The sequence below is a fragment of the Diplotaxodon limnothrissa genome, linkage group LG11 (assembly GCF_057381915.1).
Source record: "Diplotaxodon limnothrissa isolate DT_005_m linkage group LG11, D_limnothrissa_male_GT1.1, whole genome shotgun sequence".
Lineage (NCBI taxonomy): Eukaryota > Metazoa > Chordata > Actinopteri > Cichliformes > Cichlidae > Diplotaxodon > Diplotaxodon limnothrissa.
The window spans coordinates 32,292,791-32,307,684 of record NC_140606.1 but is presented as its reverse complement, the minus strand read 5'-3'; the positions used below and the strand labels follow the sequence as shown (position 1 = coordinate 32,307,684).

Genomic DNA, 14,894 nt, shown 5'->3' with positions numbered 1-14,894 from the left:
TGAAACAGAAGATGGCAGCACAGCATGTACAAGGATGCCAGCTGCCGTTAAACCCCGAAGAAGAAGAAGCAGCTGTGTCCCAGAATTCATAGCGCGGCCCAGCTTAGTTTCCAACAATGGCGGTAGCTAGTTAGTTTTAATATTACTCTTATTATTCTTTCTGGGTCACAAAATAAACGTTTAACATATTTTCAGGCGAGAATGTAGCTGTGTAAACCCTCTCCTGTACTCACTCTACACCTACGACTGCACGGCTACTAGCAACTCCAACATCATTGTGAAGTTTGCGGATGACACTACAGTGGTGGGTCACTACAGGGAGGAGGTCAGCGCCCTGACCCACTGGTGTCAAGACAGCCATCTCACCCTCAACGTCGCAAAGACAAAGGAGTTGATAGTGGACTTCCGGAGATGCAGAGAAGTACACACCCCCATCACCATCAACGGCGCTGCTGTGGAGAGAGTGAGCAGCTTCCGGTTCCTTGGTGTACATCTGGCTGAGGATCTTACGTGGTCAGTACACATAAACAACACAGTGAAGAAATGGTAAATGGTAAATGGCCTGTATTTATATAGCACTTTACTAGTCCCTAAGGACCCCAAAGCGCTTTACATATCCAGTCATCCATCCACCCATTCACGCACACATTCACACACTGGTGATGGCAAGCTACATTGTAGCCACAGCCACCCTGGGGCGCACTGACAGAGGCGAGGCTGCCGGACACTGGCGCCACCGGGCCCTCTGACCACCACCAGTAGGCAACGGGTGAAGTGTCTTGCCCAAGGACACAACGACCGAGACTGTCCAAGCCGGGGCTCGAACCAGCAACCTTCCGATTACAAGGCGAACTCCCAACTCTTGAGCCACGATCGCCCAGCGCAACAGCGCCTCTTCTTCCTCAGGAGACTGAAAAGATTCGACATGAGCCCCCGTATCCTCAGGACCTTCTACCGCTATGCCATTGAGAGCATCCTCACTGGATGCATCACCACCTGGTATGGCAACAGCACCGCTTACAACCGCAAAGCTCTCCAGAGAGTAGTGCGGTGTTCTGAACGGATAATTGGAGGTGAGCTTCCCTCCCTCCAGGACATCTACAGGAAGCAGTGCCTGAGGAAAGCGGGGAGGATTATCAAGGACTCCAGTCACCCCAGCCATAAACTATTCAGACTACTTCCATCAGGAAGGAGGTTCTGCAGTATCCGGTCCCGTACCAGCAGACTGAGAGACAGCTTTTTCCACCAGGCCATCAGACTGCTGAACACTTCATAGACACCTCACCTCCACTACTGGAACTTCAACATTATGCACTCCACACTGTATATAAATGCCACTTGTTTCAAATTATTATGAAATAAAGAGGTTATATTTGTCCATAATTTCTTGCTTCATATTGTGGATCTGTAGTCAAACCACAGGTTTCTTTATAACATAATAGGCCTTCTGACTCTGAGAGCTTCTGATTGTCAGTAACTAGGCATTTACAGTAAATAGATGTATTAAAGTTGATTGTACCCAGAAGTTAAGGAAAGTAGCTGATGCTGTACTAAATCCACTCTTGATTTGGTCTTAGGATGATTGTGTGGGTAATGTTTCCCCCTGAGACTGACTGTATGGCATTGTTCTCACAGAGCCGTAACTCCGGTCTCTCAAATGACATTCGCAGTCTTGATGAGGATATCATGACTGCAGAGGGATTGCTTTTTGAACCTTTACCTGTCTCTTTGGGAGTCCTCCAAGGTTGTGTGCTAGACTCTGTTATAATTTATGTATTGCCAGCCTGTAATTCTGCAGTTACACCCAGGGTTTCTCCCTTTGTCAGACCTGATATTCCTGATGCAGTCCATAGGCTTTTTGAGGAAACTATTTAATAAGAAAAAAGAAAAAAAAGGTTTGTCTTTGTTGGTACTTCAACAGTGGAACATTGAAGCTATACAGGTTTAAAGGCCAAACTATTCATAACTGGTTCTGTTTGTCTAAGCTAATAATACCACATGTGCTTAATTTTAATGTGTTTGTTTGTAATGCGGCATAATGCGGAGTTAATGTATGACTCAAAAAATACTTTTCAGTCACGAAGTGTTAACAATTTAGCATCAATTTCTCTCACTCAGTGATGCGATTGGTATTGTTCTCACTGAATATCAGCTTTTTTGTGCACTCAAGAAAAAACAAGGTAAAAATGGCGTTTTAACATTTTGGATAATCATACATTCAGTGTTATTCAACAGGGTACTTTTATTTACTGATGTAATCCGTGTCTATACAGTGTCAATATACACAAAACTAAAGCTTTCCACTCTGAAGTGTTGGTAAAAGTTCAAAAAAAGATTCCTTTTTGCTATCATAAACACAAGGAAAATAGAAGCTCTGTCATGCTTCTTTGCTGCTGCACTTGTACAACTTCTCTTTTCAAAAAGTCTTCAAAGACGACCCAATAATACAAAACCTCTCTTGTTTCTTGGTACAGAAAACAAGTTCCTCTTCTATTTCTGCATTAGTGGGAACTTTGCCGTAATTTATCGCTCTGGCCTTGATCCAAAGCCGCTCAGCTCCACCTTTCTTTGCTTCCTTTCTTCTCCTTCAGGAGGATGAATGTCTGCAGTTTAGGTTTAGAGACGTTTAATTTTCTTCCGCAGCATGTGGAACGTATGTTTCAGTGAGCGCGTGCATGAGCATGCCAAGTTTCCACAGAAACCTGCAGTTATGTTGTTCCATTTGATAACCTGGTGAGGTATTGTTGTAAGAATAGGTCACCCACCTCTATCTCGCCTCCTCCTACCCCTCCTCTTTAATTTTTCTCCTTCCAGACTCGTCCAGTGTCTTTTCTTTACTCTTGTCTTTGCTCATCTTTTGGCTTTCCACATGTTTAATTTTTTTTGGTGTCTGCCTTTCCCTCCATCATCATCTCATCTCCTTCAACCCCCCCGACCATTTTCTCTCTCGCTCTTTCGTCCTCTTTTGCTCTCTCTCTCACACTCCTGCATTCTCTCTCTCTCTGTCGCTCTTTCCCCTGTGTCTGTCTGTATCTCTCTGTCATCATCATTACAGGGTTGATTACCTGTCATTATGGCTCATTAGGGGCCTATCAGCATGGCGGCAGGCAGGAGAACGAGAGGTGTGTGTGTGTGTGTGGGGGGGGTGATGGTGGAGGGGTACCTGTCAACACACCCTTACCCTCCCAACACACACTCACGCACATACCGCATCATCCTCAGACCTACCCATCTAAATCACCCATTCAAATGAGAGATTCTGGGTTCCCTGGTTTTTAGTAGGATGAGTTGGGTATATTCGTGTATGTATGCGTGGGTGAAGGATGAGAGATGGTGAACGGGGACAGCAAAAGACCAAACCCTCCTCACTGTTTTATTACTGTGGCTTTGTGTGTGTGTGCGTGTGTGTTTTCGTTTCTTTCGATTCTGAATGTCTTATCATTTTCTTGCTCTCTCATAAATTCAAAATTCAACAGGGCATCAAATTAAAAGGCTAAAATAGTTTATTCTAACTATTTGTCTCTTCTCCATCACCTTTCCAAAGTCATGCACTCGTGGTTCTTTCCTCCTCATTTCTTACTCTGTTTATGAGTGGATCTGCCTTGAATTAAGAGTTTAATGTATTCTGTTATGCAAATTTGTATCCTCTATTCTTTGCTCTAGCTTCTTTTTGCGCCATCCCTTTTTTACTTTAGTGAAGCACAAATCGAAACTCACACCTCCCAGTCTTAGTTCTACATTGCTAGTTAATAACAGAAACACAAGTTTACAATCTGATAGTATTTATTATTTTCTCTGAATGTTGATTTCTTGTTTCTGAAAACTTACTAAGACAATTACTATAATACAGGCCTTCTGTGTCCATTATGTCATTCTTCTTTCAGCCTGTATCTCAATAATTTAAACATACATTACCAGTCAAAAGTTTGAACACATCTTCTCATTTAAGCGTTTTTCTTTATTTTTACTACTTTCTACTTTGTATATACATATTGAAGACATCAAATATATGAAGCAAGATATATGGGATTATGTAGCAAAGAAAAAATTGATAAATAACTCTAAACTTGTCTGAAATTTTAGATTCCTCAAAGTAGCCACCCTTTGCTTTGTTGACAGTGCTGCAAACCCTTTTCTTAATAAGGGTCATGATTTAGTCACCTGAAATGGTTTTCAGTTCACAGGTGTGCCTTGTCAGGGTTCATTTGGGGAATTTCTTGCCTTCTTGGTTGGGACCATCAGTTGTGTTTTAGTCAGGTTGTTACACAGCTGACAGCCCTATTTGACCACTTTTAGAATTCATATTATGGCAAGAACCAATCAGCTAAGTAAAGAGAAACAACCGTTCATCATTACTTTAAAATTGCTAAAACTTTGAATGTGTCCCCAAGTGCGGTTGCAAACACCATCAAGCGCTACGATGAAACCGGCACACATGAGGACCGTCGCAGGAATGGAAGACCAAGAGTCACCTCTGCTGCTGAGGATAAATTCTTCGGAGTCACCAGCCTCAGAAACCGCAAGTTAACAGCACCTCAGATTAGGGCCCAGATAAATGCCACACAGAGTTCCAGTAGCAGACATATCTCTACATCAACAGAGGAGACTGTGGAAATCAGGCCTTTATGGTCAAATAGCTACTAAGAAACCACTACTAAAGAAAGGCAAAAAGGAGAAGAGATTTGTTTGGGCCAAAAAACACAAGGAATGAACATTAGACCAGTGAAATCTGTGCTTTGGCATGAGATGGATCACAGAGTGAAGGCAAAAGGGGCAAACAAGTGCTCAGCATCTCTGGGAACTCCTTCAAGACTGTTAGAAAACCATTTCAGGTGACGACCTTATGAAGCTCATTGAGAGAAGAGTGTGCAAAGCAGTAAACAAAGCAAAGGGTGGCTGTTTTGAAAAATCTAAAATATTGAACATGTTTTGACACATTCAGTGAGAATCTACAATGTAAATAATCATGAAATGAGTGGTAGTGTATAAGGTAAGCTTCCTATTTCTTTCCACAGGGTTGGGAAGAGAGCTGTGATGCTGCCGTCTCCCACCTCCTACGGACCTGCTTGTCACAGAACCCCAAGGACCAGGCTACTTCTCTGGCGCAGACAGGAGGATCAGTGCTGGGCCTCCCCAGTGACACTGCCCGTCTCAAGAAGCACATCACCCTGCTTTGTGAACGAATCGGCAAAGGGGGGCGTCTCACCCTGGCCTCTGAGGCTAATGTCCAGGTCCCTGCTCAAGTCCAGAATCTCGCTGTTCCTGGTGAGTCATTGGTTTACTTGTCTACATTCCACTTAGACTGACTCAAAATTAGACTCAAAATTTCCTTTTTAATACATTTAGGATGGGATGAAGCGACCCTGAGCCATCTTTCAGTTATGCTACTAAATACTCAGGTTGCCGGGCTACTTCAAGGCCATTGCTGCTGTAAATTAGCACTGTATAAATAAAAATGAATTAAACTTAAGGTAACCCTATTTAAAGGTTGTTACTCTGCCTCTCTGTTGAGTTGTTGGTTTTAGTATTTTAGATAAATGCAACCATGGGATTATAGGATGGGAACTTCCCATTCATCATTTTAGTCAAAATACTTTAATTCTGCTGTCTCTTGCAGAAAACAAACAGTTCCAGCAATGTAAATACTGAAAGATCCAACTAAAGTATCAAAGAATTTGGGAGGGAACTGCATTGCTACCAGATTGCTGACTGAACAGTTTCAGTGGTAAAATCAGTGGTGTGTGTGTGTGTTGTAATCTGTGCATGTTATACTGTGTGCGTGCTGGTGGACAGCCTTGTAAGCTGGTCCCTTGGTGCAGATTTTAAGGCTCAGCAGGCAAAAACACGGACCCTATTCATTTAACACCTTACAGCCAACACAGAGACTCATATTTAAATGCATCAGTACACGCACCCATGAAATAATATACACAGGTATGTGAAAAAAATAAGAAATAATACCACTACAAACAGGTATACATACACAGCTGCATAAGTTACACAGTGCAGGCACATGCATAAAAAATATACACTCACATAATTTTTGCGAGGTAGACACTCGTAAAATCATGCATATACATGCAAATACATAAACTCTTTCACTCAGGCACCTTATGGATCATTTACTCTTGGCAGAAGTTTTAAAGGACCTTTTGACAGATCATCAGTTACACTCTTCAAGCCCAACCCCTACTGCCTTTCTTACCTCCTTGTACTCTTCCTTCTCTTAACTCTCTTTTATAGTAAAAACCAAAATGTACACCCACCGGTCACTTTAGGTATTCTTTGCTACTATTGGGTTGGACCTTCTTTTGGCTTAATTCTTCATGGCACAGATTCAACAAGGTGCTGGAAACGTTCCTCAGACATTTTGGTCTATATTGACATGACATCACACAGTTAGTGTAGATTTGTTATCTGCACCTTCATGATGTGGTCCATTTCACCACATCCCAAAGGTGCCCTATTGGATTTAGATCTAGAGGCCAGAGCTTCTTGACATGGTGCTGGAAACAGCTAAAAGAAGATGGGTATGCTGTGGTCATAAAGGGATGGACTAATTAGCAACAATACTCAGGGGGCGCTGTGTCATTTAAACGATGCTCAGTTGGTACTAATGGTCCCCCATGCCCTTACAAAAGGAACAGCACCCTGAACTGTTAATGCAAAACAGGACGAATCCATGCTCTCATGTTGTTTATGCTAAATTATGACCGTGCTATCCGAGGCAGCAAAAATCAAAACAAATCAGCTCTTCTGCTCTTCAACAGTCTTCTGTTGGTAACCCAGTGCAAAGTGTAGCCTCAGTTTTATGTTTTTAGCTGACAAGATTAGAACCCATTGAGGTCTTCTGCTGGTTATTTGAGTTACTGTTGACTTCCTGTCACTTCTCAATCCCTTATCATTGGGTCAATAGATATATGTATTTACAGATAGACAAACAGACAACAGACAAACATCTTTTGCATGTTCAGTATTTTTTATGTCTAGTTCTGTTTGACCAAAACCAACCAAATTTAGTTTAAAATTGACAGTTCGATTCTTTTCAGTCAAGACATGTTCTGTCTTATAAAAAGAAGTGGTTAATTCCTGGAAATCTGCATATTTTGCTGGTGTGATTTATCAGTGAAGATGTGGCCTAATAGCATAGGGGACATGACAGTGCCTGGTGGTGCCAAATGGTTTTCCAGGACCATGTTTGCTTGTTTGCTTTTTATTTATGCACATTCTAGGGTCTAGGGACAACGCACTTTAATCAGCATAATTAATCAGTGTATGAATATGCAAGTCATAGCCGCAGTGTTTAGTTTAAATTCTTGTTCCCTTGCCAGATGTTAAATCAGCTCATTTGAGTTTACTGCAGAGTCAGTGCTGCTGACACTTACTGTCCAGCAGTTTTAAGGTAAACGTGTAAATGTGCATGGCCACATGAGGAAGTTGTAATCCTCCACCTACACCATGAGATTTGTGGATCCATTTGTTTTTGAGAATTAGTACTGTGTGTGTGTGTGTGTGTGTGTGTGTGTGTGTGTGTGTGTGTGTGTGTGTGTGTGTGTTAGAGAGAGAAACAGAGAAAGAGGTCTATAAAGTGTTAAAGGCATGTTTATAAGTGATTATAGTGATTACAGTAATTCGGCGCATAGTTCAGTGGAGCCGAAGTCGGTCAATAAAGTGTGTGTGTGAGAGAAAGACAGAGAGAGGAGAGAGTGAATGTGTTTGTATTTACGTTTTCTTGTCATGCGGTCTCTCCTTTCTCTTTTGGTCTTCTGCCAAAATTGACACAGATGTAGACACCACATACACACACACACACACACACACACACACACACACACACACACACACGCTGCACTGCAGTAAACAGGCGTTCGCTAACCCTGTCAGATGTTGCTTTTTCACCCGGCCGTAAACATGCACACTTGTTTACGTTTCCAACAACACCGACAGCAACCGTTTTACTCCAAGACCACAGAAACACACACAAACGCATACACACTGAAATACCGCACAATAAGTCTCACTTCATTGGTAGGGAAACCCAACAAAACACACACACACTTCTAAGCACATTATCGTCTCTGCTTGTCTTTTCCAGAAGTATAGAGAAGGGAGGACCAGGTTTGGTTCATGCTGGTTGGTCAAATGCTCAAGGCTCATTTAAAAAATAAAATCTGTTGCAGTATGCAAAATGTATTAATGAGTTGAGCACTTAATGAGAATAGAGCCCATTTGGTCAATGGATAATGAAATATCTCTCTTGTAATAAATTCTTGTTCTGGACGTCACTTCAGCTACTGGAAAATTACAGGAGGTGGAACGGGCCGTGGAGTGGGAGCTCAGAGAAATCTGGTGATGCATATCCCATATACACTATAAATACTAGTATTCCAGTTACTAATTACCGGTTGCTATTTACACAGGCGGCAATGTTTAGAAACACAAACCAGCAGTTTTTTAAAAAGGTTAATCTAGTTTTACTGTAACCATTGATCTGACTTGTTCCACTGTATGTTTTGGTTTATTGGTTTCTGCGTACTGTAGTCTGTGAAGTATAGATCTAAATCTTGTAGTATAGTAGCATATGCAAGCCAGATATAACAATTACAGTATATCAATACATAAAGGACATATTAGGAACATTAGTATATTCCAACTGGGTGTGTAGTTTTATCTGGCTAACATGTATCCCACCGTATCTCTTGTTGTCTATATGTTTCTCGCTGCGTCATTTGACCTTGTGTCTTACCCTGATGACATCATTTGGACCAATTTGAAGCTTCAGCAGCTGTACTTTGTACACATACACACACCTGCTGAAATCAGGACTGTTTATCACATGGTTCATTAGTCAGCGCGCTGTCAGCATAGCTCTTCCTTCAGCTAAAGAGGTGTGTATATAGATGCCTGCTCCCACCCACACACATACATACACTATCTAAACAAGATGACAAGATGAAGAGTTATTTGACTGCATGAGCAATATTTTTTTTTCCACAAAAAACTCATTATTGTCGTCAATCCCATCTGTGTGCTATGTCCTGTTTATTCTGGTGGTTTCTTCACTGAGGAATCTGCAGTTCATCTTGTATATTAGTCTTTTTTTTAATCAATGGCTGATCTCTTGTTTATCTTATTCTGTTGTACACTGCTGTTGTTGTTTCTCTTCTCTTTTTACGTTATGCCCCATGTTTCACTAATGAATCAAACCCTGTTTTATTTCTAGCATTTAGCATTTTAACATCCTCACTTTTTTCTTTCTTTTACACTCCTCTCCTAATGAACTCAGAAGAGATTGCTTATATTCACAGTCCAGTTAAAGCAAGCAGACACTCTATATACACACACACACACACACACACACACCCCTATAGCACAAGTGTGTCGCAGTTATTTTCACAGTGTTCCACTGGTAGCTGTGGTTTGGGGCCTGCATCTATTTTAGACTTAAAGAGAGAGGAAAAGATGGGCTGTGTTTGCATGAGCATGCACACACATGTATGTCTGTGTGTGCACGTGGAAGGTCAGAAGACACAGCAGAGATTGAACTACATGCACTGTGTGTAAGTGTAGGTCATGTTTTGTGTGTGTTCTTGTTCAGCTGTCTTTGTTCTCTTGCTGTGGTGTTCAAATTGAAGAGTTTTCCTCCACAATGCTATATATAAAACAGCAGAGTTCTATTTTTAGAAGAGATTGAACAGTTTACTGAAATTTGTTTAGTAATTCACACTTCGAGTTAGACTTTGTTTTTTAGGCAGAAAACTATAAGTATTCTTTCCTGAGCTGTTAAATATTCGTTGCCTAAAATTGCTTGTTTACATTTGTTTTTAGTTTTTAGTGATTTTATTGCAGTAGAAAAAAAATGTTTGCGGGAACGACTCATAATGGGGTTTTTTTTCGAGGTGCTTTTGCCGTACTCATATGTGGTTTGTAAGTTTAGACTGTGAAGACTAGACAAAAGATACCAGGTGTCTGATTCAAGCACACAACTTTTTTTAAAGAATCACACTTCCTGGATTTTGATGTGTGTTTTCAAAAGAATGTTGCTTTGAGGCTGTGTGTGTGCAGAAATGTGCAGGTCTAATGTACTGAACATTTATATATATGTGCGTACAATTATGTATATTGACGGGGGGAAGAAACGTAAAAGCCCACAGCCAAATTGCTGGTAACCACAGCGGCATAGTATCACCCCCATCTTCAAACCGCAGCCCAGAATAAAGCAGGAATGCACTGGTGTCTCCGTACTGCAAACCAAGAAAGAAATGTCTATTGAAAGCATCTTAACCCCTCAACCAAGCTGCCCAAACTGTTCCAAAACTGTCCTAAAGCAGCCCCAAACTGTCACAGACTGGCCCAAATGGTCCCACGCCGTCCCACAATGTCTCAAATCATCACAAAATGGCTTAAACTTTCTTCAAGCTGTCCTCAAATTGTTGTTAAGTGACCCAAACCATTCCCATATATATACAAACAGATCCACAAATGCTCAGATTGTCTCTTAGGCTGAACACATTTTCCAAACGTCCAAGACAATTTCCCCAACTATGTCTCCTAAACTTTTCTTGTACCTCCTAATAAGCGCTAAACTTCTATTTGTTTTGGGTTTTGTTTTTTTTTTCAGATTCAGGAGTTGTGTAGATATTTATTGTGTAAGCACAGAAAATAGAAGCTCCATTGTGTCTTTAACAGGCAGAAGAGCTGACCATGCCGTTCCCATTTGGGAATCCATTCAGAATGAAGTATAGATTATGATAACTGTTATTTATACTGCTAATACTACTCATGCTTACACTTTTTCTGCTATTGCTAGTAGTAGTAGTAGTAGTTATATACTTGTTATTATAGTTTGTGGGTGGCCTATCCAAACAATGATTAAATAGGCAGTCACATCTATTCTATATTCTATTGCTAGTCTAAATCTTAAGATTCTCTAAAACTGATAGCTCATCAAATGAGATAAATATAGACTAACTGTAACAGAGCACAACGTCACAACTCTAACCAGGTGGTATAATACCTACTATTTACAGAATGAGGGACAGGCTGGAATGTGTTGGAGGTCAGTGGTAAGAGACAGTCTGTGTGTTTCAGAGTAAGTTGCTCCAGAGGTGGGCTATTTCCTTACCTTATGTTGATGTGAGAATGAGGTTAAAACACATACACACACCCACAGATCCACACATTCCCCGTGAAATTGTAAGACAGCCTTAGAAAAACACCTTCCCAATTAAGAGTGAGGCATATCCCATTTCAAACAACTGGGAGTGTGTGTGTGCGTGTGTGTGCACGCCTCTCTGTGCATGTGAAGCCACAGGCTGTGCTCTCACCAAAGAGAACAAGATTGGCTTTAGAAAAGGCCAGGATAAATATTAGAGAGGACTTAGGATAATCTGCACTCACACATACTCACACAGATGTAGACTCGGTGGGGGAGATGGAGACACACACATTCTCAGACACCTTAAGGTAGACGCAATGGCAGACACACACACGCACACTCTGCTCTCATACATGCACAGACACACACACAAGACAAAGGAACAATGTGTGGCGTGCACATTAAATGAAAGTACCGTGAAACTGGACAGATTCCTCAGGGAGCCGCAGAAATGGGGAGAGAGGAAAGGATAATAGGAAGGAAGGAAGTGAACGAGGATCAGAATATGGGAGGATGAGAAATAAAGTTGGAAGGAGACAGAAAAAGAAGGGAACTGAAGAAAAGAAAAAGGGATGAGGAGTGGACAGAGAATGACAAAAAGAAGTAAAGGAGTGGAAAGAACGAAAGATCAGATGGCGACAGGGATAAAAAGAGGAAGAGGAGACAGAGAGGGGAGTAGAGGAATGAAGAAGCGATGAAGAGGAGACAAAAAGGGAGGGATGGAAAGGGAGGGGGAGGCTTGATGAGGAGACTGTGAGGTAGGACAGAGAGAGACAAGGCGTCCAATTCATCGGCCTCAGGAGCTCCCTAAATCCACACTGATCCATGGGATTCTAGCAGGGATTTCGTCACGCAGACACAATCACTCCTCTCACACATCCAGGTTCTCTCTCTCTCTCTCTCTCACACACACACACACACACACACACACACACACACACACACACACACACACACACACACACACACTTTAAAACCTGATGTTTGATGCTGTTATTTCATTGCTACATTTACCTTTCTCTGAAACATCTTGAAAGATTTTGTTTATATTACATATGTTGGTGCAAATATGTGTTGGTCATATGCTGGTCAGATGTCTATTCATATTAATGTACAGAATTCACCTGCTTTTGCACATGTCTCAACTCTGTATATTTTTATATATTTTATTTATTGTTTACTCTATTTAATTTGTAAAATATGTGTACACACACACACACACACACACACACACACACACACACACACACACACACACACACACACACACGTAGAAAAATATTTAGTATACACATCCAGAAATGCATATACTATTATATATTGTACATATATTTATTAGTTTCAGATGTAGCCATTCTTGTATTTTGCTTGTTTACATTATTGTATTTTGCACAACTCTGTTGCTTGTGAAGCTCGCACACAAGAATTTCACTCACATGTGCTGTACCAATGTACCTGCACATGTGATGTGACAATAAAAGTGATTTGATTTGATTTGATTTGACTTGGTACATTTACAAATGCAAATTTTCAAGAAAACGTATTGTTAAATAACTCTTGTTTCGTAGTTCACATTTGGTTTAGATTTGCATTTCTTTGTCTTTCTGCTTTTAGTTTGTTGGTAGTTCTGGGCACTTTCAGTTTTGTATTCTGGCTCCTTTCTCTTCATGATTTTATTCTCAGTCCTGGTTCAGTCTCCTTTTATAATTTGCACTTACATTTCGTTTTCCTGCCCTCCTGTGTTTTCTCTGTCAAGTATGCATATTTGTTCTCGTGTTTAATTACTTTCCGTTTTATTTTGTTAGTCTTTTGTCTCTTATGCTTTGTATTTAGTTTTACATGCCTTCGCGTGTTTTCTCAATTAGTTTCAGCTGTCCTCCCAGGTGTCTCCTGTTTCCCCTCATCACCTTGTATTTATTCTCTCAGTTTGTCTCAGTTCTTTGTCACGTCCTCCCTCATTCCCCATAGTTTTGTGTATTTAAGCGCTGTGTTTCTCTGGTTTTTGGATGCCTTGTTTCTACTCGGAGTTTGTTCTGTATTTTGTTCAATTTTAGCATTAAAGCTGTCTCTCGTGTCCTGCATTCGCCTCCACCTTTTGCCTGCTACATAGCAGCAGGCCTACATAACGTTATTAACAATTCGGAATCATTATAAACCATTAGAAATGAAAATGCAAAAACAATGTTCAACTTATAGGAAAAGAATGCTAACGGTGACATCTTAAATATGGTATGAGTCCTGTCTCGTCAGCTACTTCCGCTGATTGTTATACATGTCTTTTCTGTTATTTGTAAATGTTGATTTAAATAGAAAACATAAGACTAAATAGCTTAATTATTACCCAATTGCTATGAAATGTGATTTGGTGCAACATTTTGTTACAGGTCAGACACTATAACACTTGGATTATTACCAATCATAGGGGCTTTAATTGGGTAACATATAAATGGCTTCTACAGGCCAAAGACATTAAATTGGTGGGGTTAGGTTAACTGGTGACTCTAAATTGCCCATAGGTGTGAATGTGAGTGCAAATGGTTGTCTGTCTCTAAAACAGATTGGCGACCTGTCCAGGGTGTACCCCGTCTCTTGCCCTAAGACAGTTGAGATGGGCTCCAGCCCCCATGCGACCCTGCATTTGATAAGCGGAAAAGGATGGATGGATGGATAAATTAAGATGGAAATGACTGAAAAAACAGCCACACCCATCGTTTGCAGCAACCACTTGCAGAGTTTTATGTTGATAATCGTTCATTGGACAAAACATGCAAATTTTTATATGTATCACATGTACACGAACATTCAAACATTAGGTTGGATTTACGTGCATAAAAATGATAGTACATTCCCTCGATCATGCAGTTTGTGGATACAAATACACAGAATAACTGCAATGTATTTGAAGTAAATATTTTGATCGATTGCAATATAGATATTACAGATCTGTGTACCCTAGGCAGTATATGGGCTAGATTTCATCAAGTTTGAACATGTTGTCTAGGGTTAGGAGTTTGGGAAAAACATGCAGACATACTTATGCTTTTAATGTGTAGGGAAGGATTAGCTACTTTGTATTTAGAACACATTAGTTACTAAGTAATGAATGTAATGAAATAATATAGGAATTCCTAGTTATTCCATACATTGACAATCTAATCAGGACCGCAACTGTGCTGCTCCTTGGATACAAAGATTTATGTTGTTCTGGCAACCCAATGGCTTTGCAGCTCAGAGGATCAAAACTGAAAGCAAACTTTATCTTCACAGACACTGTGTGTCATAACAATGTGTTTTTAAGAAAAAAAGAAGGAAAAAAAGACTTGTTGAACTTATTTTTGTAATGATTTTCCTTCATATCTTTCACTCAGGAGGTGTTGAGCCCATAGCAGAGCTGGCTGGTGATGGGGAGGAGATTGAAGTTCCACAGGAGGCGACCAAGTTCATTAAGAAGAAACAGCCATCTAAGAAAACCAAGAAAGGTAGGATCACAAACTCTATTTCCTTCTTTTGTCTCTTTATTTGGAGCTGGATATTCTCCAGCTCTTAGGCTCATCCGTGGCTCTGCTTCTTCTTGTCACACTTCCAAGCAGCCCATATCATCCCAGCAGTACATCCGCTGCATTGCTCCCAGTTTTTTACTGAATCCTAACCGGAGGCCTGACAGTGATATCTGTTCTCTGTCTGTCACACTGTTGTAATCCACCTCTGTTTTCCTCACAGCATCATGCGCTTTCTC

At 40.8% G+C, this 14,894-nt stretch overlaps 1 protein-coding gene across 1 annotated transcript in view; it reads left to right on the top strand.

The window, feature by feature from the left end:
* The window catches only part of bbs9 (Bardet-Biedl syndrome 9), a 171,725-nt gene that overhangs the window by 95,245 nt on the left and 61,586 nt on the right, over nucleotides 1-14,894 (top strand). The window contains exons 21-22 of the mRNA XM_085364938.1: nucleotides 5,016-5,265; nucleotides 14,527-14,637. Coding sequence (XP_085221064.1) covers nucleotides 5,016-5,265; nucleotides 14,527-14,637 — 361 coding nt within the window. The remainder of the gene's footprint in view (nucleotides 1-5,015; nucleotides 5,266-14,526; nucleotides 14,638-14,894) is intronic.